Source organism: Eumetopias jubatus, unplaced genomic scaffold, assembly GCF_037043125.1.
Source record: "Eumetopias jubatus isolate StellerSeaLion01/CBP00866 unplaced genomic scaffold, mEumJub1_p1.0 scaffold_5, whole genome shotgun sequence".
NCBI classification, from domain to species: Eukaryota; Metazoa; Chordata; class Mammalia; order Carnivora; family Otariidae; genus Eumetopias; species Eumetopias jubatus.
This window is the reverse complement of record NW_028274811.1, coordinates 72,428,141-72,452,769: the sequence shown is the minus strand read 5'-3', so window position 1 is coordinate 72,452,769 and position 24,629 is coordinate 72,428,141. Positions and strand designations below refer to the sequence as shown.

The following is a 24,629-nucleotide window of genomic DNA, read 5'->3' as shown; positions in this document are numbered from 1 at the left end:
ATGCTACTTTTTCACATATTTGAAGTTAAATGGCTAGCAGTTATCATCTGTGATAATATTTTAAAAGCGTAACACTCAGTTTTCCATGATTTTTTTCACGCAACATCCTTATTTTAAAATTTATTTTATTTTTTTAATGATTGATTATTTATTTATTTATTTTTTTGAGAGAGAGCGAGAGCAAGAATGAGAGACAGAGAGAGAGAAGCTGACTCCCTGCTGAGCAGAGAGCCCGACACAGAGCTCTGTTGATCCCAGGATCCCGAGATCATGATCTGAGCCAAAGGCAGACGCTTAACTGACTGAGCCACCCAGGCACCCTGTTTATTTTAAATTTATTAATTAAATTCTGAATAATAAATGCACTTGAGGTTTGGAAGAACATACCATAAGTTACAAGGATATTTCTGAAACAAAGAATTATGATTCCCTGAATTAATAACATACTGTTATTACACTTGAAGAGTACTATTGTTGCAGGCTTGGTAGCATTTAAGTTGTAGCTTTCTATTTGTTGCTCCACATCAACTAAATTGGTGATTTGTTATCATTGTGGTAGTGGATATCCCTTTATAATAACAGTTATAGGTGTCAGGATTTATAGTGACAGTCTCTGTGTACTAGAAGATTAATTGATTTTAAACAGATGATATTAGAAGCTTTCATCTCTTTTCTGAGGTTAGTTTTCATGCTTTTTAATAAAGCATATCTTAATGCCAAGATATGTATAAGTAGTAATATTTTGTTTTTTCAAATTTCTTTATATTTTAATTAATAGAACCAAATGAGCATTTAGACTAAAATTGTCTTTATTCCTTTAAAATGATTCCTAGATTCCTTCAGAACAGGAATTGGATAGGATGTTGGTATTGTGGGTAAATGATAGAACTATGTTTGCCTTATGGATATAGGACATCAGTTTTCGCTAAAGTCTGTTTCATCTTCTGTGAATATTTTTTAAAGTGAGTAAAAAAACAAAGAAAGAATACACTTTTTTTTTTTTTTTTAAGTAGGCTCCACACCCAATATGGGACTTGAATTCATGACCCTGAGATCAAGAGTTGCATGCTCTACCAACTGAGCTAGCCAGGTGCTCCAGAAGCAATAAACTTTTATCTTCCCCTTTCTTACCAGATACATACACACATCTTTTCACACACTTGTACACCCTTGCATGTATTTAGTTACCTTGCATTCACACTTACGTACATACCTATACCTTTGCATATATGTGTCCTTTCATGTATGTATACCTCAAATGTGTGTGCATCCTTGAACACACCTACCATTCATTTTATAAGTATCTTGGACATTGTCTTGCATTAACATAGACTAACAATATGAGGCAGAAATACTTGAATTCTAAGGAGAGAATGTCACTTTTAAGATCTTTTTTTAGTTTGATACAGTTCACCTTTGAATTTGGGTTAATGGTGAATATTTTTTCAAAGAAGTGAGTATTTGGAAACAAGAAACTGGGTCTCAATACTAAACCTCTAAAAGGGCAGTTCTAACTTAGTATCTTTGGGGACTTCTTTTTTAACTTTATGATGACAAAAACTTTTATGAAAGCTTTGAAATTAAACTTTCATTACCCGATTGAAGAAGTTTCTAATTTTTCTAAAGGATTTTAAAGTAGTTGGATAAAAGATGAATTTCGATACAAATTTTATTCTAAGCCAAACAGTTTGTAACAAAGGGGAAGAGTTTGTTTTTACCTATATCAAATTGATACCTTATTCTTTCAAATCACTGTCCCTTTTCAAATACACCTATGTTTCCCATTGTGTAATTGTATAAGGCCCAGCTTAGATATCCTTGCTGATGAAGAAGTTGAAGGCTTTTCCACTTTTTCCCTCACCTATACTCCCTCTGCTCTGGTGCAGTACACTTTTGTATCACTAAAAAAAATAATTGGACTTGTGGCAGACCATTTGAGTTTGAATATCGTCTTCCATAATACCTGATATTTATTGAACTCTTAATACATGCCAGGAAGTATCCTAAATACTTTCAACTTATTAATTCATTTAGGCAAGTGACAGCCTCTTTGAGGTCCTAGACTCCGTAACAAATCTGATAAAATATATGGATACAATTCACAGAATAGCACACATTTTAGGTATACATGTGAAACTTTACAGCAGATTTTAGGGTACCCTAAGCTAAAGTATCCTAAATCAGACCTTTGACAGTCACTGGAGAGATTGTCCAAACCAGAAATGCCATATTTGCAAACAAAAATATAACATAAGTGATCCAGATATTTTTTTCTGGATAAGAACTTGCTCACTTTCCTTGACTCTTAACCTTGTTTTCACTTTTAACACTAGTGCTAATAGGTGGCTGTTTTGACAGTCCCATTTTCCTAAAGAATCGAAAAAAGAGTGTTCTAGTGATCTAACACAGTGTCTCATGCTGAGAGTATTAAAAACTTTACAAATAAGGATTAGCCCTTATTTTGCACTTTTAAAAAGGCAGTTTTGTGTGTGGTGAAATTGATTCATAAAAATAGTGAAGTAGTTTTACTTGGAGTAGTATATTTCCAGGGTTCAGTTTGAGTGCCATAATTTTCCTTTCAACATTTTGTCCACTCCTGCATGCCCTCATTGAATAAAAATCAAATACTAAGTTCCACTCTGCATGTCATGTCCCTCTTTGGGCTCTAAACCCTTTCTTGTGCTTCACTGCTCTTAGCATAAAGTCCAGATCCAGTAGTTTGAGCCTTCTGCTTTTTGATCCCAACATGTTCTCCAGTGTTCTGCAGTTTGGCTCAGTACTTCTTTTTGTTTCTTTTAAAATGGATCATTCACTGTTATTTGAATGTTCTGTCCATTTTTCACATTTTTGTTTAAATTGCTGGGTAGAGGCAGGGGAGAGTAGGTTAAAGTAATTGGCCTGTGGTCTGTTTCTCTCTTGATTACCAATGGCACGCTTCTGGGACAGAAAGAACACAGGTGGCCTGGTCTTTTCTCCTTATAAACATACTGATAATGTAATCTTTTTGTGAATACAGACTAATGTTTTTTATGAGCAGAGTCTTTATCTATGGAAGACTTTGAGCAGGATGACTGGTTTGGCATTGCTTATGATAAACTAACATATAATCTGTGGATATTTGAAGTATATTTCTCTGAAGAATATCATAGCATTTGTAACCAAATGCTTACCAATATATGAGGTAACCTTTTGCTTCACTTAGAGACCTCACCTACTCTGGACCAGAGGGTGCTGGCAGTGAGAGGCAAGGACCTGGGAAGAAATGCCTCTCCTGCTTTTCCTTGCCTGTGCCTCTGGATTGATTATCCCCGTGATATTATTAGCAAAGTTATTACCAGTAAAATCTCTGAAGTGAGTGTGTCTGCCTTGACAGTCCAAACCAGTGTTGGCTCACTGCTTTTCTCCAATGTTCATTTGAAATCTTAACCATACCTCAAGGCCTAGTTGAGAAATCTCACTGGAACCTCTGAACCTATTGTAACCTATAGGGACCTTCCATTTTTCCATACTCATTTTAGACTTTATCGTCTACGTGAGTTGCCTGTGGCAGTTTTTAGATTGTTGACTTACTTCATTCTTGCTTAACTTCCTGAAAAGCTGCTTAACTTTTTGATATTTATGCTTTTACTCCTCCGGTAACCACTAAGCTTAGAAACTGAGGCCATGTTCATGGCTGTAGCTAGCCAAGATCCTTATACATGATAGGCCCTCAAATGTTGTTAATTTGCTTTAGAGAAATGAAGGTCAAAAGCCACAGCATTTGAGTAGTTGGGACCATTCTTTTATAGTAGTTAGATGTTTGCATCATGTTAATATTTGAAGGAAAAATGTGAAGAAAAAATGAAACTTCTGAGAAAGTTATTTTAAATTTTTATCAGACATTATTTGTTATATTTTTCATATTATTATAAATATACTCTGAATCATAGCAATACTATTTGTTTATCTTCTAGAGGGGCAGTTAAGACACATAAAAACTGGGGAACCATTTGTTTTTAACTACCGGGAAGACTTGCACAGGTGGAACCAGAAAAGATATGAAGCTCTAGGAGAGGTATGGTCATATATTCAACTTCAAACTTTTTTTTTTCCTAATTTTCAATAGTTAGAATAAAGGTTTTGAAGCTAAAGCATTTCTTGAAGTCTTTCTTTAAAAAAAAAAGTGATTTTAAAAACGTTTTGCATTTTTTTGTTTATTTCAATGGTTATGTTTGAAACATATTCTCAGTTTCAAAGTTTATGTTTTTATGTAAACATATCCTTCCCGTGACCCTAATATTTTGTAGTGAGTTATTACATCAGAAAACAAATTCATGCCAAGTTTTATCTTTTAAATGTTTTTAAGAGGTTGAATCCTCTACTATGCCATGCGGGATAAGTGTTCTTTTAAGTGCTTATCTTAAAAAAAAAAAAAGTTACCTATGTTAATTATATGAGGTGATGGATGTTTTAATTGTATTAATCTTGTTTATCATTCTATAATGTATGTATATATCAAATCATCACAGTCAGTTATTCCTCAATAAAGGTTAAAAAAAAGTGTTATCTGTGTGAAGAAGATTGATACTTGCTTGGCTAATAAATTGGGTCTAACCTACTACCTTTGACTTGATGAAGGATTAGGCCTTGTGACCATTTGGTTTCCTCACATGGTACCAGTGGGAGGAACCCTTGAAAATGTCATTTGTCATTCAGATGAATGTTCTGTTAGAGCCAAAAGTTTTATTCATTCTATGTCATGTTAAGTAATTTTAATAAAATGCATATGGACACATTTGTTTAGTGTGATAACTACATACTACTTTCGTTCTCTAAGGAAAAGCTGAAGTTCTTATATTCCTGTTTTGATTCTTTAAAAAAATAGTTTGAATTACTTGGTTGAACAGTAGCATAAAGAATACATGAAACTTGCTGTATGTTTACTAGGAGAAAGTTCTCCATGGATTGCATTTCTGCATGTGTCTGAGCAAAGGCGCTGACAGCTTTTGTTGTGGACTATCTTTTTGAGGGTGTTTGTATTAGGAAAGTGTTTGGAAGACAGAAATTGTGTCTTCCTCCAAGGCAGAGAGCAGATTTGTTAGCTGTCCAAGAAAATGCTTTCCTGTCCCCCAATGGGGGCAAAGAATGGGCAGGTTTGTTAGCAACCCCCTTATAAGATTGGGCTTCATAAATTTTGAGGTTCCTCAGCTATAATATAGTCCTACTATGTGCTTAGCCTCTATCCTTGGCCTGTCCACATTGCCTCTTTGGGCTTTGAGGGACCAAAGAAAGAGATGAAAATAAGTTCATGCTGCTTGCCCTATACCTCAAGTAATAAAGTTTTTTGTCTCTGACACATGAGTCTAGTGTCTTTTGGCAGTATCCATGAAATAGTAGCAGGCTAACTTGTTAGCTTGCAAACAGGATAAAATCTCAGGCCCTTCAAAGTTCTTGACATTGTTCTCTAGCATTTATAACTTAAGTATAATTAGTGCCCTGAATAATTTCTGCTGCACATGAGTTGTTTGCCCATTTCCACATGAATTAATTATATGCTGCAGGCTAGTATTATGTTGATTCTAGAATATCCATAGTATTTGACCTTACAGAAGAACTGGGGATGTTTGTTTTGTTTTCTTTTTAAATGGGGCTTACAGTTTAGTCTTTTCCATGAGCCACACATATTTGTTCACTTAGACAGGTGCTGTTCTCTAAACAAACTTTGTCCTTTTTGGCATCTGCCTTTTCCACCCTTAACCTGTATCCCCTAGCATCATCTCTGTCAAAATTTGGCAACTGTGTCTTATTAGATTATCCATGTACAAGTGATTCCTTTCTCCTAGGATCTCCTACCTTATGTTCTTTGGACATAGGGATCGTCACAGATTTAATTTTTGGTGGATCTTACTCCATGATAAAGTATTTTGAAGTTTCACTTTAATGATTAGATAGAGATAAAATATTCTGCATTATCTAGATTTTCCACCTCCTGTGCCTGCATTCACATTTGTGTTCATGATCAATTTGGCCCCAAATGATCACCCCTAATCACAGGATTTATTCTGTATTGCAGTGTATTTTAAATTTAGATCAGTGGACCCCTGAGCTTCAAGTATCAATCCCTTTTGCTTCCCAATATATTTATCAAAAGTAAATATAATTTTCTAGCATAAAACTGTCACAACAGAAGATCCAAGGATTAGTGAAGGGAAGTCTGGTTGTTAGCATTTTGTTCCCTACCATCTTGCTTCTCATGTCTTATTTGAAATACTTGTTTTCATTACTAATCTCACTGTTGAAGGTTGATTATTAATTGAATTTAATTTCCTACATTTTAGGACTGAGATGTATGAGTTCTAGTTACATACGAATAATGACACAATTTTCATTCTAGTAAATTTGTTTGGTGTTCATTATGGTGGGATTTAATATTGCATAGGTGGGCCTGTCTTTTTGTCCATATTCCTTCATTTCTATTTCTGAGCTGTGCCTTCCAGTTAGATTTAACCACCTTACTATACTTCATTCATACCTCTACCTGCCTTCGGTTTTAGATCTGCTATCTCCTAGGAAGCCCTCTCTCATCTCCTCTACCAATCTTTGCATTCTTTGTCTTTCTCTTTTCTGTTTCCTTTCTTCTCATTCTCTTTTTCTGCCTCTCTTGCCTTCTTCCAAGAAAGATTTAATGTGACCTTAAATGTGAATATTCCATTTAGCAGTATTAAAAATTAAGTTAAAAATAATAAAATAGAATTAAAAAATATTAGTAAACTAATGGCATGAGTTTGCTTTCTTTCTCTTAAGATACTTTACTCTGTATTACAGTATTTTTTTATGCTTGTCTTTCAGCAGTTTGGGGAAATTTTCTGTGTTCTCATGGTATTTGTTGAATAGCAAATGAGTGTGATACAAATACATAAACTATAAATTCTAGACCTATGCATTTTAGGAAATTCCTTAATTTTAGGAATTTGAACATAAAGATATGCTTTCTTATTGGAAGAAAGGAAAATTATATGCTATTGATAATTTTCCCATTTGTAGAACTAAACAATTTTCAATTATTTTACTCTCATTCCCATTTAATTTCTAAGAGTTTCAGATGATTATAGCTTTGCTGATTAAAATTATTTGATTAAAAGTAGTCTGTATTTGTGGCATGTTCTGGAAATTTTTATTCTTCTTAGTCAAACTCTAGAGTTAATTTGCTATAATTCAAAAAATAGAAGTTCTTGTATGACTGTCTAAAGTTCCTAGAAAACAAATAAACCTTTGCATTTAAATTCTGGAAATAATTTAGTATTTCATGTTACCAGTGAGGTTGCTAGTTGCAGTGAGAATCTGTAGAAAGCATCTCACCACGTCCTGGACATAGAAGCACTGAAAGACCTCCTTTCTCTTCATTGATGGATAGGGTGGAATTCAGAAGAAAGTGCAAATTGGAGTTTGTTGCCTAGGAGACTGCCTTAATAAATAGCTTCTGATATGCTTAAGATTGAAGTTTTAAGGAAACAGATTCTGACTTTAGCCAACAATCTAAACCAAAACCCCTTCTGGTTTTTTTTAGTATGTTCCTACTAAATATCAAGTTTTGTCTTCACTAGAAAGCTACTATGTATGTTTCACAAATGCCGTTTTAGTTTATGTTTATTTCTCTCTTAAGGAGATTATTATAGCAGTCATTCAGCAGAAATTGTTTTTAAGACTTGCTCCTGAAATGCTCTGTCATTTCTATGTAAATTAAATTTATTGTGTAAGTAAAATAAACTGAGATGTCAGTTTGTTTTTAGAATGCAGTTCCATAACTACACAAAAGAATACTCTTTGCATTCACATAGTTACGTTTTTATAGTCAAACAAATGCTTTTGCTAATATGCATTTTTTTTTTTACTATCTACATATAGCTTGATAAAAATATATAGCCTATAATAAGTTTGGATAATTTATCTAAATTTAGAAAGATACTGTCAGGGTTTAAGAAGGTGGGAGAGTGGTGTGAAAGGGTAATTTTCAAAATAGAATTCTTCACTATATATACTGGAGTTGAATGCCAGAGAATAATGTTTCTGGTAGGCTCAATCAGGAAGATTCCAAAGGCTATCATATATTAAGTAGTAAGTATAATTTAGGTTTCAGACTTCATTTGTAAAAACTAGCATGTAATTTGTGAAATTTTCCCCACTATCTCTTTCATATAAATACTGAATTACTATTAAGTGGAGAATTTATGATCCAGCAGAAATTCTAATGAAAGAGATTTGATTTTCTTAACTAATTTGGGGCTTCACATTTCCTTTAATATTTATCTTATTTACCTCTTTAAGAATTAATAAATTGTCAATGTGCTTAATAAGAGAATAGCAATGATTTGATAGTCTTAAAACGTGGCTTTTTATTCTTGCCTAGAATCACACAAAACAACCAGGGGCATAATTTTTTTTTCACCTGTGAAGCCATCTGGTCCTGCACTTCTGTTTGTTGGAAGTTTTTTGATTACTGATTCAGTTTCTTTGCAGGTTGTCAATCTGTTCAAATTTTCTATTTCTTGCTGTTTCAGTTTTGGTAATTTAATATTTCTAGGAATTTACCTATTTTTTCTAGGTTGTCCAGTTTGCTGGTGTATAGTTTTTCATAATCTCATAATCGTTTGTATTTCTCTGGTGTTGGTTGTTATTTGTCCTCTCTCATTTGTGATTTTATTTATTTGAGTCCTTTCTCTTTTCTTTTTGCTAAGTCTGGCTAGAGGTTTATCGGTTTTATTGATTTTTTTTCCCCAAGAACCAGCTCCTGGTTTCATTGATCTGTTCTATTATTTTAGTTTCTATATGATGTATTTCTGCTCTAATCTTTATTATCTCTTTCCTTCCACTGGCTTTAAGCTTCATTTGTTGTTCTTTTTTAGCTCCTTTAGGTGTGATCTTAGGTTATTTATTTAAGATTTTTCTTGCTTCTTGAGGTAGGCCTGTATTGCTATATACTTCCTTCTGAGAACCACTTTTGCTGCATCAAGATTTTGTACCTTTGGGCTTTCATTTTCATTTTCCTCCATGTAATTTTTTAATTTCTTCTTTGATTTCTTGGTTGATCCATTTATTACCTAGTAGCATTTTATTTAACTTCCAGGTATTTGTAGTCTTTCCACATTTTTTCTTACGGTTGATTTCTAGTTTCATAGTGTTGTGGTCAGAAAAGATGCATGGTCTGACTTTAATCTTTTGTTGAAACTTGTTTTGTGGCCTAATATGTGATCTGTTCTGGAGAATGTTCCACGTGCACTTGAAAAGAATGTGTGTTCTGCTGTTTTAGGTTGGAATGTTCTGAATATATCTGTTAAATCTGTCTGGTCCAGTGTGTCATTCAAAGCCATTGTTTCCTTGTTTATTTTCCATTTAGATGATCTGTCCATTGACATAAGTGGGGTGTTAAAGTCCCCCACTATTATTGTATTAATATTGATTAGTTCCTTTATGTTTGTTATTTTATGTATTTTGGTGCTCCCATGTTGGTACATAAATATTTATAATTGTTATATCTTCTTGTTGGATTGTCCCCTTTATTATTATATAGTGCCCTTCTTTGTCTCTTCTTACAGTCTTTGTTTTAAAGTCTAGTTTGTCCAATATAAGTATTGCAACTCCAGCTTTCTTTTGACATGCATTTGCATCATAAATGTTTCTCCATCCCCTCATTTTCAATCTGCGGGTAACTTTAGGTCTAAAATGATTCTCTTGGGGCTCCTGGGTGGCTCAGTTGGTTAAGGGTCTGCCTTCAGCTCAGGTCATGATCCCAGGGTCCTGAGATCAAGTGCTGTATCATCATCATCGGGCTCCCTGCTTAGCAGGGAAACTGCTTCTCCCTACTCCCCCCCGCCCCTGGCTTGTGCTCTCTTTCTCAGGCACACATGCTCTCTCTTTCTCACAAATAAATAAAAAATAAAATCTTTAAAATAATAAGATGAGTCTCTTGTAGGCAGCCTATAGATGGGTCTTGTTTTTTTATCCATTCTGACACCCTATGCCTTTTGATTGGAGTGTTTAGTCCAATAATTGAGAGGTATTTATTGCCATTTTGTTGTTTGTTTTATGGTCATTTTTGGAGGTTTTTGGAGGTTTTCTCTGATCCTTTCTTATCTCTCTTTCATGTTTTTCTGATTTTCTTTAGTGATATATTTGGATTTCTTTCTTTTTATTCTTTGCATGTGTTTTAGTGGTTTTTGATTTTGGTTACATTACGTTTGTTTATATACTCTTCTGCATATAGCAGTCTCTATTAAGTTGATAGTCATTTAAGTTTGAACCCATTCTTTCCTCTTCTCCTCCCCACAATTTAGGGATATGTTATTATATTTTATATCCTTTTATTTTGAGTTCCTTGACTGATTTTTTTTTTTACAGGAATATTCGCTTTTGTGTTTCCTGCCTTTATACTGTTACTTTTGGTCTCTCCTTTTTACTCAGAGTCCCCTTTAACATTTTTTGTAGAGCTGGTTTAGTGGTCATGAACTCCCTTAGCTTTTGTTTGTCTGGGAAACTGCTGATCTCTCCTTCTATTCTGAAATGATAGCCTTGCTGGATATAGTATTCTTGGCTGCAGATTTTTGCCATTCAGCACTTTGACTATGTCATGCTACTCCCTTTTGGCTTGCCATGTTCTGTTGAAAAATCTCCTGCTAGCCTTATGGGTTTTCCCTTGTAAGTTAATGACTTCTTTTGTCTCGTTTCTTTTAAGATTTTTTTCTTTATCACTATATTTTGCCAATTTAATTACAACATGTCTTGGTGTTGGCCCGCTTTCATTGATTTTGATGGTTCTCTGAGCCTCCTGGATCTGGATGTCTGTTTCCTTTCCCAGATTAGGGAAGTTTTCAGCTATTATTTCTTCAAATAAATTTTCTGCCCCCTTTTCTCTCTCTTCTGGGACTCCTATAATATGAATATTATTACATTTAATGTAGTCACTAAGTTCCCTGAGTCAGTAATCATTTTGCATAATTCTTCTTTCTCTCTTTTGTTCAGCTACATAGCTTTCCATTACTTTGTCTTCTTTTTTTTTTTCATTTAATTTTATTATGTTATGTTAGTCACCATACAATACATCATTAGTTTTTGATGTGGTGATCCATGATTCATTGTTTTCGTATAACACCCAGTGCTCCATGCAGTACGTGTCCTCTTTAATACCCATCACTGGGCTAACCCATCCCCCCACCCCCTCCCCTCTAAAACCCTCAGTTTGTTTCTCAGAGTCCATAGTCTCTCATGGTTCATTCTCCCTCTGATTCCCCCCCCTTCATTTTTCCCTCCTTCTCCTAATGTCCTCCATGCTATTCCTTACGTTCCACAAATAAGCAAAACCATATGATAATTGACTTTCTCTGCTTGACTTATTTCACTTAGCACCCCCATTACTTTGTCTTCTATGTCATTAATTCATTCCTATGCTTCTTCCAGCCTGCTGTTCCTTGCTTCAAGCATGTTTTTAATCTAATTTATTGCACTCTTCATTCTCTGATTCTTTTTTTAAGTCTTCTCTATCTGTGGTAAGGGTCTCACTGATGTCTTCCATTCTTTTCTCAAGTCCATTTAGTATCCTTATGTTTGTTGCTTTAAATTCTCCATTAGTCATGTTACTTATAACTGTTTGGTTTCGATCTCTGGCCATGTCCATATCTTGTTCTTTCATTTAGGGTAAATTCCTCTGTCTTCTCATTTTGTTTAAGTCTCTGCGTGCTTGTCTGTATTAGCAAAGCCAGTTATGTCTCCTGTTACTGAAAGTAATAGCTTTATAAAGAAGAGGTCATGTAATGCCTAGGGCCTGGCACTTTTGGGAGTGTCTCTAGTGTGTGCTGTCTGTGCTGTACTGTTGTGTTCTGGCTGCTGTTTCCTGCAGGCCAGTTGCCCGCAGTGGTTCTTCTTGCCTGCTGTTGGTAGTGTTTGGTCCCTGGCCAGAATGTGGTGAGTTTTAACTAGGTGTGCTCTGGTCTGCTTGTGAAATGAGACCTGTCACCACCTCCACCAGAACTGAGGCCCTGTAGAACTCTCTTGTTGGGAAGTGTGGTATAAGCAGGGGTTTGTGCTGGTCTCCTGGTGGAGGGGCCTAATGGTCTGGGACTAATGCAAGTGTGACAGGAAAGGCAATTCCATGGACTGCAGGAGGGAGCATAATTGTTAACTTGTTAAAATGTTTTTTGAAGATTCACATTTCTGCTTATTCAATGAAACACTAATCTCTAGGTAGTATTGTGAAGGGACTTTACAGGTTTAATTAAGGTTATTATTTAGCTGACCTTAATATAGAGAGATTATTCTGGATTATCTGGGCGGACCCAGTGCAATTACATGAGTTATTTAAAACTGACAGGAAAGGCAGAAGAGTCAGTGACAGAGGTTTAACAGAAGAGGAATTTGTAAGAGAGGCAGCAGAAGGGAAGCCAGAGAGAGTCAAACATGAGGAGGATTCAACATGACATTGCTGGCCCGAGATAAAGGTAGGGCCCACATTCAAGGACCATATAGAAGCCTGTGGGAGCTAAGGGTGTCCCTGTACTAATAGCCTTAAAGGAACTGCAGATTTCAGGCCTGCAACTTCAGTGAACTAGCTTTTGCCAACTACCTGAAGGAGCTTGAAAGCAGACTTCTTCCAGAATTCCCGGTAAGAACCTGTAGGCTGACACCTTGATTTTGGCCTTGTGAAACCTGGAGCAGAGAAACCAATGTAGACTTGTGATCTACAGATTGTGAGATTCTAAATTATGTTGTTTAAAGTTGTTAAGTTTGTGGTAATTTTGTTTCATTAATAATAAAAAACTAATGTACAACTCTTCCATGAAATAATTGATTCAGATAACGATTATCAGTGGATGCTAATTTCATTAGGTAAAAGTATGTGAGGGATTATTTGCACAGTATATTTGCATAGTTCTGAAGTATCACCTCAGAGATTTCTTGCAATTGTAAATGAAAAAATAGGTACCTTAAAATAGAGATCTAACTATGGGCACTTAAATGAACAGTTAGTATTACTAGTAATAGAATAACTTGACTTTTATGTTTCCTCTCATGTGATGCAATTTGAAGTACAAAGCATTAACTGAATATTCTGGTTATCTATGTTGAATCTGACTCCAATCAGATCTTAAAGATTTTTTTATTTAATTTTATTTGAAAGAGAGAGGATGAGTGAGGGGGAGGGGCAGCAGGAGAGGGAGAAACAGACTCCCCACCTAACAGGGAGCCCAACAAGGGGCTTGATCCCAGGACCCTGGGATCATGACCTGAGCCGAAGGCAGATGCCTAACTGAGTGAGCCACCCAGGTGCCCCCAAGGCATGTTATTTTTAAATGCCTCTTAAGAAAGAGAAAAAAAAAATCCTATACAAATAAAAAGAAAGCATATATGGCAAAATGTTGTTAACAGTTTTTCAATCAAAGGGGGTAAATGTAAAGGTGTTTATTGTATTATTTTCCAACTCTTCTGTATGTTTGAAAAGTTTCACAAATATTGGCGGGAGAATAGAAGATGATAGAAAACTTGAAGGAGCATCTTTTACGTGAGTGGGGCTTGTTCACTGGCAGGCTTTACTTAGTGTTCTTGGATAGTACTATTCTGTTTGGGACCTTTCAAAGATTAGAATCTGGAATACTTTTCTCAGGGAAAACAGCATCCGTTCTAGTTTCTTGAGTTGTCTTCAAATGGTTTGTTCCATTTTTTTAGAGATACCTTACTTAGTATTTTGCCTGGGGCATAAATGCATTTGGAGTCTCAGAGGGAATGAACTGGACATAGGTCCTAGTGAGTGTTGTGACAGGATTTTCTCATGCTTTTACTTACATGTCTTACTACGTATGCCAAGAACGCAAGGCCCTGCCTGCTTTTTGCATAGGCAGTTTCTCAGAGTTGTGTTTGTGTAAGTCATCTTGAGGGATAAGATGAGACAAAAAACAGGATTGCTTATAGCTTGCTTTAAAATGGTCGGCTCCCCAAGTTTCATATTCCTCACCTTTAAGTCAAATCATTGTGAGCACAGCATCCATCTAGGCTCATATCATGCTACCCCTCAGGAATTTGGGATCCAGGGAACCAGTGCAAACCTGCCTATGCTGTGTCATGATTAATAAAGGCCTTTGTCTCTGACCCAGAAGTTCTGAGTCGGCTGTCAGTATCCATGTAACAGGCTAACAGATTAGTTTGTAACCATGGCAAAATCAAATCTCAGGCTTAGTTGTTAAGTCTTCAGTAGATAGATCTTCAGTAATCCGTTTTCAGTCTGACTTCTTCACTGGGCCTGCATTTTCTAGGTCTGAAGCATCTGGGGTTCTGCTAGGCCAATAACCTGCGTTCTCAGTATTAATGAATGGTATTACCATTCCTCCAGTTATGTAAGTGAGAAAGTTCCTAAGTCCTTTCACTTTTCATATTTGTTCTTTTACCTTCTAAGCATGACATCTTTCTCCACCTTCACTGCTCTTGGTTTCACTTAGGTATCTATCATCTAATTAGATTGCTACAATGCCGCTATGGGACTGAATTGTGTCCCCCTCCCAGAATTCACATGTTGAAGCCCTTAAACCCTACACGTGATTGTATTTGGAGGTAATTAAGGTTAAATGAGATCATAGGGGTGGGGTCCTAATCCGATAGGATTGGTGGCTTTACATGAAAAAGGAGAAAGAGATCCTTTAAATGAAAAAGAAAGAGACCCTTCTCCCCTCCCCCCCTCTTTCTGTCTCTGCACATACTGAGGAAAGGCCATGTGAGGAAATAGCAAGAAGGTAGCTGTCTGCAAGCCAGCAAGAGAGCTCTTACTAGGCAACCTAATCAGCTAGTACCTTGATCTCATCCAGAAATATGAGAAATAAATTTCTGTTGTTTAAGCCACTTAGGCTATGGGACTTTGTTATGGCAGCCTAATCAGACCAAGGCCCTGACCTCCAATATGGTCTGTCATCCATGCTGGTTTCCCTCCCATCATTTCCATCTCGTTGAACTTGTTCTTAACACTGCTACCAGAGGTATCTTTTAAAAATGCAGCTGTGATCAAGTGTGCCTGATTTTAGAACCCTTATGTATTTCCCTATCAAGTAAAATTCAAACTGCTTACCTTCTCAAATCAGATCTTTCATGAGTTGGCCCTATTATATTTTTCTGGTTTTGTCACTTGCCTCCTCTCTTGCCCTAGTCCCCACTCACCCTATGCTTCAGCTATATAAACCTACTTGTGGTTTTCTAATATGCCATGCTGTTTCATATCTCTGGGCTTCTTCTCAGGCAGGGACTATTTGGTGCCAGGGATGTTGCTTCTCCGCCCCCCTCCCATCTGCTTGCAGAGTATTTATTCATCTTTCAGGCTTAGATCAACCTCTGAGAAAGTTTACCCTGATCTGTATAGGCTAGAATGGACATCTCTCCCCTTTGTGTTTGTTATGTGCTTTTAAAATAATCCTATTATAACAGGTATTGTATTTTATTTCCCTTTTGTTTAATATATCTCTCTTTTAGTGTGTTGGGCCTACACTAAGGCTTAATGAATGTGTTGGTTAGGGTTCTCCAGAGAAACAGAGGGAGGAGTTTGTTGCAGTTTGAGTCCAAAAACAGTCTATAGGCAGAATTCCCTCTTGCTTGGCGGAGGTCAGTTTTCTTTCTGTTAAGCCCTTCAACCAAATGGATAAGGCCCACTCACATTACTAAGGGCAATCTGCTTCACTTCAAGTCTGCCAATTTAAATGTAAATCTCATTCAGCACCCTCACAGAAATAGCCAGAATAATGTTTGATCATGTGTCAACATGTTATGTATTTTAACCCAAACTGTTTTACCTTTGGAATGGACATCACAATTATCTACAGCGCAATGGAGACTAAAAAAATAGCCATTGAGGCAGAAGGAAAACTTTGAGACGTGATGTTGTTAAAGCCATGTGAAGAATATATATCAAGGAGAGGTAATGATTTCTGTAGACTGAAGTCACCTGGAGATCAGTGGAGGTGTTTCACGGAGTTCTCCTGACTCATCTCCTTGGCTAGATGTAATTCTTGACATCTCCATTCTGAAGCCAGAACATTATCCTAAAGTTAAAACATATTACCTTCCATTTCTTGGTGTCTTTAGGATAAGGGTCAGACTACAAGTGGAATACAAGGTCTGAGAAGAACTGTGTAGCTTCATTTTCCTCTGTCCTACTCTGAACTCAAGCCATTATGAACTTCAGGAGTTATTCGAAGTTATTTTTCTCACAGCTTTACCATGGCCTCTCTTCTTTGCATGGAACACTTCTTTCTTCCTTTGTCTGTTTAACTGATATTCATCCTTCAGGTAATAACTTAGTCTCACTTCTTTAGTGAGACCTGCTCTGATCCAGGATTAGGTTAGATTATCACAGATGCCGATAGTTACTGCCATAACTCATAACACATTTTGTTTTTTCTTGCACTTAATGTCTTTCTTAGATACTTCTTTCTCTCTAAAATGTGAGCTAGATGAAATCAGAGGCTCTGTTTATTTGCTTTACAGCATTTTTCCGAGCATAGAGCCTGGCACAGGACCAGTACTCAATATTTTTTGACTGAATATTGAATACAATGACAATATGATTTTCTGTTGAGTATTGTTATGGGATTTGAAGCAGTTTTCCTGTTGTGGCTTCACATGTGTTTATGTAAAATGGGAAGATTTGGCATTCCGGTAATAGTTAACTCATTCTTTAAAAGCCTGTTTGGTATAAAAAATCTAACAGGGAAAAATATCTACAAAACCAAAAAAATGTGAGATTGAAAGGTAAGGTATAACATGTTCTTATGTTGATATAGATGAGAAAAAAGAAGACTCCAAAGAACTTGGTCATACTTTATAGATCCCTGCAAGGTAACACTTTCAATGAAGGAAGGGAATTATTTTATTCTTTGAGGATTGTGGGAAAACATCAGTTGCCTGAAGCTTAGGAAAGAAAGGTTTAGGCTGAAGATTCAAAAAAAAAAGTAGTTCTCTGCTTATACACTGAGAGAACTGGTGGACAGTGGAACAGCACTCAGAACAGTGAATTTTGAAGGTACCACAGTCAAGAAATAATTAGCTGTAGCCTTAAGGAAGTACTGCTTTCTTTAGTGATATTCTGAAGAACTGATCATATTTCATTTACTTCATATTTAGAACTTATCCTGTGCTGCATGGCTTTTAATGTTTCCTATAAAGATTTCAGATAGGACTAAATAGAGCAAGAGAAAGGTAAATGACTTGCCTAAGAACAATTTGGTGTGTTATTATTAGATCTCATATTCAGAGTTCTTAAGCGTACTGCTTTCCAGTATCACACACTGGAAACTTTAATCCAATGTATTATTCAGGAGGAATTTCTTAGTATCTTAGACCTGGTATTGTAATAAAATATATAATTTTTATTTTAATATATTTAGGTTTAGTTTTTAAAAATTTTTAGGCCAAGCCATTCTTTATAATGCTATAAATCAGTATTTTAAAAATGGTAAATTATTTTAATGAAGTAAGCTGAGCATTTAAGAAGGTGATATGATGAGCACTGGGTGTTATATGCAACTGATCAATTATTGAACACTACATCTAAAACTAATGATGTACTATATGTTGGCTAATTGAATTTAAATTAAAAAAAATGAGGTCATCCTTTTTCTTTTCCAAAGTAATTTTTAGTAAATTAGTTCTTTAGTTTATTAAAGGATAATTTAAGGATTGTAGTGTTTACAATCCAAGTTAAGATGCTGATTTGTAATAGTTCTCCATGAAAATCTAGTTGATTTGCCATTTTTAAGTTATATAGGTAATATACCACATTTTGTTATTTGGAAATAACTCATTTTTTGGTACAAATTCTTACACAGAACTGCTTTCTGTGGTGTGTATGTTAGGCTGTTGCCAATCTGTGAACAGCACTTACTGATGCCTGAGACATTGTCTGCATGGTCCCTTTCACCTGGTCTGTTTCTCTTCCTGTCATTCAAACTTCACCTTTTGTCTTCTTCAAAATCCCTGTCAGAACCTGTATTTAATATTTTCACATTATTACTTTTATTAGGAAAGGTGGTGGGATTTCCTGGCATAACCTCCTTTTTGGGTTATAGTTTCTTCTAAGTAATTGCCATTTTATATGAGACTTACTTTCTTTGGTCGACAGATTGTTCTCTGAACTAGTTAATAAAAGCCTATAGTCCTTAGATATTAAGTTATCTAATACATCTTGATTATTTAGGGAAGCGCTTTATTAACAAACTTCTGTTGTCTTACTAACTTATTGAATGGTTCACCCTGAATGTTTTGGCTAATGTAGGATATTCTCTAGTAGTCTGTGTGTCTCTTTCCCTCCAGCTGAGTTTATTCCCAAAGTTGTATATTCGAATTATGCTTTTCATTATAATTCTGTAAACCCATGAAAACTGAAAGGAAAGAAAAAGAATTGTTATTTTTATCAAAACAATTTGAATAATTAGGAAAGATTGAATAAGAGCAGGTACTGAAAGAAACTGTGACTGTAATTACTGTAAGAAATTGTGGGGTGTATGTATGTGTATATGTAGAGAATTATAAAATCCAAAGACACTTTCACTCATTGCAAGTGTTTCTTAAAAGTTTTAAATGTGCTCTATACTTTAAAGAAGGTGAACTAGAAATCATAGATGTAGCATAATGAGTATGACATATGTAAGAATTCTAGGCAGTAGAATAATACTCAATGAAAAGGCCTTGGTTCTATGACAGAATATTAGTAAATGAATTGTTTATATTCCTAAAAGTGTATAGGACTTCTACTCCCAGCCAAAGTAGAATAACAGGGAAAGAATCTTTCCCCTACCTAAATTTTTAAAAGTCAGAGAAAATGTATGAAACAATAGTTCTCAGACATTTCACAAGAATTCACTGCCTGTGGAGAGGCTCCAAGCTACAGCTTGGGGAGAAGAAACCCAGACATAGCTGGAGGTGTCTCTGAGTTGGAAGTTCAGAGTTTGGGGAAGCCAAGTTGGTTAGGGTTTTCTCACATTGTGGGGCAGTATACTAGAAAGGAGTGAGCTACACAGAATCGAAAAGAGAAGATGCTCTGGAGATCTAATGGATTTACCCTGAGTTTTTGCCTGAGTATTGATCAGTGTGTGCATGTGAATAATCTACTAAAATGCATGCTTTAGGGCGCCTGGGTGGCTCAGTTGGTTAAGCGACTGCCTTCGGCTCAGGTCATGATCCTGGAGTCCCGGGATCGAGTCCCACATCGGGCTTCCTGCTCAGCAGGGAGTCTGCTTCTCCCTCTGACCCTCTTCCCTCTCGTGCTTTCTATCTCTCATTCTCTCTCTCTCAAATAAATAAATAAAATCTTTAAAAAAAAAATAAAAAAATAAAAAAATAAAATAAAATGCATGCTTTAATAATCTAAAGATGGGATAAACTACTGGAAAGGAGCAGGCAAAACAATTTCTAAAAGCTTCCTTGGGCCAGGAATAGTTTGTGTATCTACCAGCGAGAGTGAAATGATCTAACACATGGGACATTTGGTATTCCTCAGAAGAACATTGCCTTAGTATGGGAATCAGAGTAACTGCAGACTAAAAGCTATTTGGGAATTGCTCTAATAAAGCTTGAAAACATCCTCACAAGAGCCAAACATTATCGAAGTAACTTAACTGCATCCCACAATCCGAGAATAAAGCCTCAGGATATTTTAAGGAATACAATAAAATCCAGCAGTCAAATAAAATTCAGAGTCTGGCATCCAATCATAATTGCCAGGCATGCACAAAAGTAGGAAGATACAACCTGTAATCAGGAGAAATTTGGGTCACTAGAAATAAATACAAAATGATATGTAAGATAGAATTAGCACATAAGAACATTAAAACATCTATACAATTACAACAGACAAAAGGCCTGAATAAATATTTTTGAATAGAAGATACACACGTGACCAGTAAGTACATGAAAAGATGCTCAACATCCTTAGTCATTAGGGAAATGCAAATCAAAACCATGAGATTTCAGTTCACACTCACTAACATGGTTACAATAAAAGAGAAATGTAATAACAAGTATTGGTGAGGATGTTGGTGAAATCAGATCCCTCATACATTGTAGGTGGGGTTATAAAATGGTGAAGCCACTTTGGAAAGTAGTCTTTCCAACATATTGAGGCAGTTCCTCAATATGTTAAAACATATGACCATAAGAGTTACTATATGACCCAGAAATCCCTATCGTAAGTGTATATCTAAGAGAATTGAAAACATACCTTCACATAAAACTTGTATGCAAATGGTCATAGCAATCTTATTCATAACAGCAAAACAGTGGAAACCACCCAAAGGTCATCAGTTGATGAATGCATAAACAAAATGTGGTATCCATACAGTGAAATAATAGTTGATAGTAAAAGTGATAAAGTACTTGGTACATGCTAGAATAGGAATGAAATTTGGGGACATTATGCAAATGAAAGTAGCCAGTCACACACACAAGAAAAACATGTATTGAATGATTCTAAGGTATGAAATGTCCAGAAGAGGCAAATATAATAGAATCATAAAGTAAATTAATCATTGACAAGGCATTGGGTGCAGTAAGAATAGGGAGTGACTGATAATGGGCAGGTGTTTCTTTTGGGGGATGATGGAAATGTCCTAAATTTAGATAGTGTTGATGTTTTTCACAACTCTGTGAATATATTAAGAACCAGTAAATTGTACAGTTCAAAAGGATGAATTTTATGGTGTGAAATTATAACTCAGAAAAGCTGATAAAAGAATTGACTTTTTAAACAAAAATAATTATAATGCATTGTAGAATTTAAAGCATGTGTACGAATACAATGTATAATAATAGCACAAAGGCTGGGAAGAGAGAAATGAAAGTATTGTTAAGCTTCTATATGTGAAGTGTTATAATATGAAGATAGACTCTGATACTTTAAAGTATATAGTTATTTTTGGACTAACCTCATAAAAAAGAGACTTAGCTAATAAACTAGTAATGAAGATAAAGTGATATAACTAAAAAACTCAGTGTAAAAAAAGCCTGGAAATGAGCAAAAAGGGAACAAGGAAGACCTGAGAGAAACAGCAGGAAGTTAAATTTAAATTCAACAATATCACAATTATTTTAAACATAAATGGTCTAAAAAATCCAATTAAAGGGCAGAGATTGTTATATTGGCTAAAAAAGGCGGGCTTAGTCATGTGCTCACTATAAGAACGTGCTTAAATTTAAAGACACAAAGTATAAAAATAAAAACATGGCAAGAATATACACCATGTTAGCACTAATCAAATGGAAGCTGGAACAATTACATTCATGTCAGACAAATGAGATTCCAGAACAAGTAAATATTACAGGGGTAGACAGAGTCAAGTAATCATGATAAATTGATTAATTCATTAAGAGGGCATAATAATCCTAAGGTTATGTACCTAATAACAGACCTTCAAAATGCACAGAGCAAAAACTGTTAGAATTGAAAGAAGTAGGTAATTCAGTTACAATCAGAAATTTTAGTATCATACTTAATAACTCAGAACAAGTAGATGAAAATCAGTGAGGATATAGAAAATTTAAACAACACTATTACCTAATGTCATCAGATTGGTATTTTTTAGAACTTTCCATCTAACAGCATAAGAATACCCCTAAAACAAAATAGACCACATTTTTGGCCATAATGCAAGTCACAACAAACTTAAAAGGATTGGAGTCATAAAAAGTGTGTTCTCTGACCAAATATATAGTACATTCTCTTAGAGTTATATGGAAAAACCCAATTTTATTGTTTGAAACTTAGTGTAATTCTGAATAACCCATCAGTCAAAGAAGAAATTCCAAAGAGAATTAGAAAATCCATTTAATTTCCTAAAAATGGAAATACAGCATATTAAAACTAGTGGGGGTGCAGCTAAAGCAGTGCTTACAGGAACATTTATAGCATTGACTGTTTATATTAGAAACATAGAAAGGTTTAAGATTGATGACCTAAGCTTCCAACTTAAGAAACTAAAGAAGAGCAAATTAAAACCGAAGTAAATAGAAGAAATAAAGAGGAGAAATGAATTAAATAAAAATAGAAAAGCACTAAAAACACAAATCACTAACCAAAAGTTGGTTCTTTGATATTATCAGAAAATTTGATAAACTCTAGCCAGAAGGTACAAATTGATAATTTTAGGTATAAGAGAGGGAATATCACTACATATTGTACAGATATTAAAAGGATAGTAAGGGAATACTATGAATAACTTTATGCCAATAAATCCAACAATTAGATAAAATGAACAAAGTCCTTGAAAAACACAAACTATAGAATCTCACTAAAGAAGAAATAGATAACCTGAATAGGTTATTTTAATTCTCTATTAAAGAAACAGTTAAAAATCCTTTCTCAAAACTATAGAGATAGATTACATCAGTGGTAAATTACCAAATGTTTATAAAGGTCACACTGGAGAAATTATAGTTATGTTAATGTAGATTTTAACTCTTTAAGATGGTTCTGGTTTCACTATGAGAAAAAGTAATATATTTAAATTTTTTTTATATAAATATAGAAGCAAAAAATAAGCTGTGAAATGTTTGCTTGCTTGTCTTGGTTGTCTTAAAATTTGTCCTTTTCAACATTTGCATGTTGTATTTTAGCCAGATCAAGAGAGTTAATTTGTAGAGTCATTTTTTTATTTATCAGTTTTATCATTCATCAAAGTTATTGAATATATAATGATTAGCTCTTTTAAAAAACATTTTTAGAGGGTCAGATCATAGTGAGGTATTTTTATTTGACGAGATCTCAGGGTCTTGTTATCTAGACTTCTGTTTTTATGCTGAGGAATTTTGAGTAGTAAAATCACAATAAGAAATAATGACAGTAATAGTGTATTATTGATATATTGATCCATTTATTGAAAGCAGGTGGAAATTGTTCTTTTTTTAATGAATCCTTTTTATTTTTGACTATACTTGTAACTACTATGTTGTTTCGTATGTGAATGATTGATTCTGAATAGTATCCTTTATTAGTAGTCTTAAATAATTTGAGGATAGACAAACTTTTTGAATGTGAACAGATGCATTTGCCATTATTCTTTGAAAGAGTCATATTTCTTGGGATTAAGGATTTATAAAGACAAATCTAATTTTGAGAGGCACAGTACTTAATACATGATCCTGACATTTCTTTTCAGAAATCAAATTAGTTTATTCTCAACATGCAAGTTTTCACAACCCTGTTAAAATGAGTTTATTCTCTGAACTTGTACAGAAACCTACATATTGCTCAAATGTTATCAAAAGACCTTTTAAAAAGTGCCAAGAAATGAATTATATATTTAGGTTTATTCTTAATACTAGCAGCAGGAAGAGCACATTGTGAGCTAAATTGGTTAATTGAAGTTGGAATCAGTACTACCTTTATACATAGATCTTATACCAGAAGATAATTAAGAACTGCATTAAGATAATCTTGAGGGCCAATATGCTCCAAATATTTTTGTGTGGAGAAAAGCACACAGATATACTATATAGAACATATAATCATATGAATTGACTTAACACTACTTGAAAGTAAAATTTTTAATTATTATTAGTCACAACTTAAAGGCAGTATACATGAGTAACTTGACATTTTTTCCAGTGACAAAAAATTTCAAAATCTCATTGTTGAACAAATTTAGAGTGTGATGCACCACAGACTTTGCCTAGGCAATGGTTTGGCAGTCAATGAAAGTCTTGTAATTCTTGCTACTCAAAGTGTGCCTAGTGTAAGGAGTATAGGCAGCATCTGGTAGCATACTAGAAATGTCCATTCCCATTCCCAGGCCTCACCCTAGACTACTGAATCAGTCCACATTTTAATATTATATCCAAGTGATTAATACGCACATTAAAATTTGAGAAGCATCAAACAACTTCTGGTGAGTTGTGAGATTTTGTGGGCTATACTACCTGGTCTTTCTGAAAACATTTTTAGAAATTTTAACCTTCTTTATTCCCAGATATTTCTCATACACTTCTACCACTTCTTCAACTCATGTCTCAGACTTCTAAAGTTAGGGAGCTTTATAGCAATTTACAACTTCACTGGTGAATAAAAGGTGGCAGAGAAATGATTTTTCATTTGTAGATTCTGGCCACAGACTAATTTAGCTTATAGAAAACATATGTATTGGATCTTTGGTGTGGTGTTCATGTTGTTTGGTTGTGGTTTTCATGTGGTGGTCATTGTGCATTTCGCTTAAAAATTAAGTCCAAGGGCGCCTGGGTGGCTCAGTCGTTAAGCGTCTGCCTTCTGCACAGGTCATGATCCCAGGGTCCTGGGATCGAGTCCCACATCGGGCTCCCCGCTCAGCGGAAAGCCTGCTTCTCCCTCTCCCACTCCCCCTGCTGTGTTCCTGCTCTCACTATCTCTCTCTGTCAAATAAATAAATAAAATCTTAAAAATAAAAAAAAAAATTAAGTCCAAAACTATTTTTGGAGTAATTCACTTGTTTACTTAATACTTACATCTTAAGTTTTTCTGAATTCTTCTGTCTGGTGTAATAATTGTACTTAAGAAAATATAAATGCTGGTGCTGGGGAGGAGCTGGACCTTTCCTGCACATCTTTGCTGAGTTTGCGAGTTTGGAAGACTTCCCATCTGCTGATTAGAGCCAGTTTTCCTGGGA

General features: G+C 35.0%; 1 protein-coding gene across 4 annotated transcripts in view; it reads left to right on the top strand.

Annotated features, from left to right (window-relative positions):
• The window catches only part of ARB2A (ARB2 cotranscriptional regulator A), a 392,989-nt gene that overhangs the window by 39,374 nt on the left and 328,986 nt on the right, over nucleotides 1-24,629 (top strand). For all 4 annotated transcript variants that reach the window (XM_028089292.2, XM_028089288.2, XM_028089289.2 and 1 more), the window contains one exon: nucleotides 3,954-4,054. In XM_028089292.2, coding sequence (XP_027945093.1) covers nucleotides 3,954-4,054 — 101 coding nt within the window. The remainder of the gene's footprint in view (nucleotides 1-3,953; nucleotides 4,055-24,629) is intronic.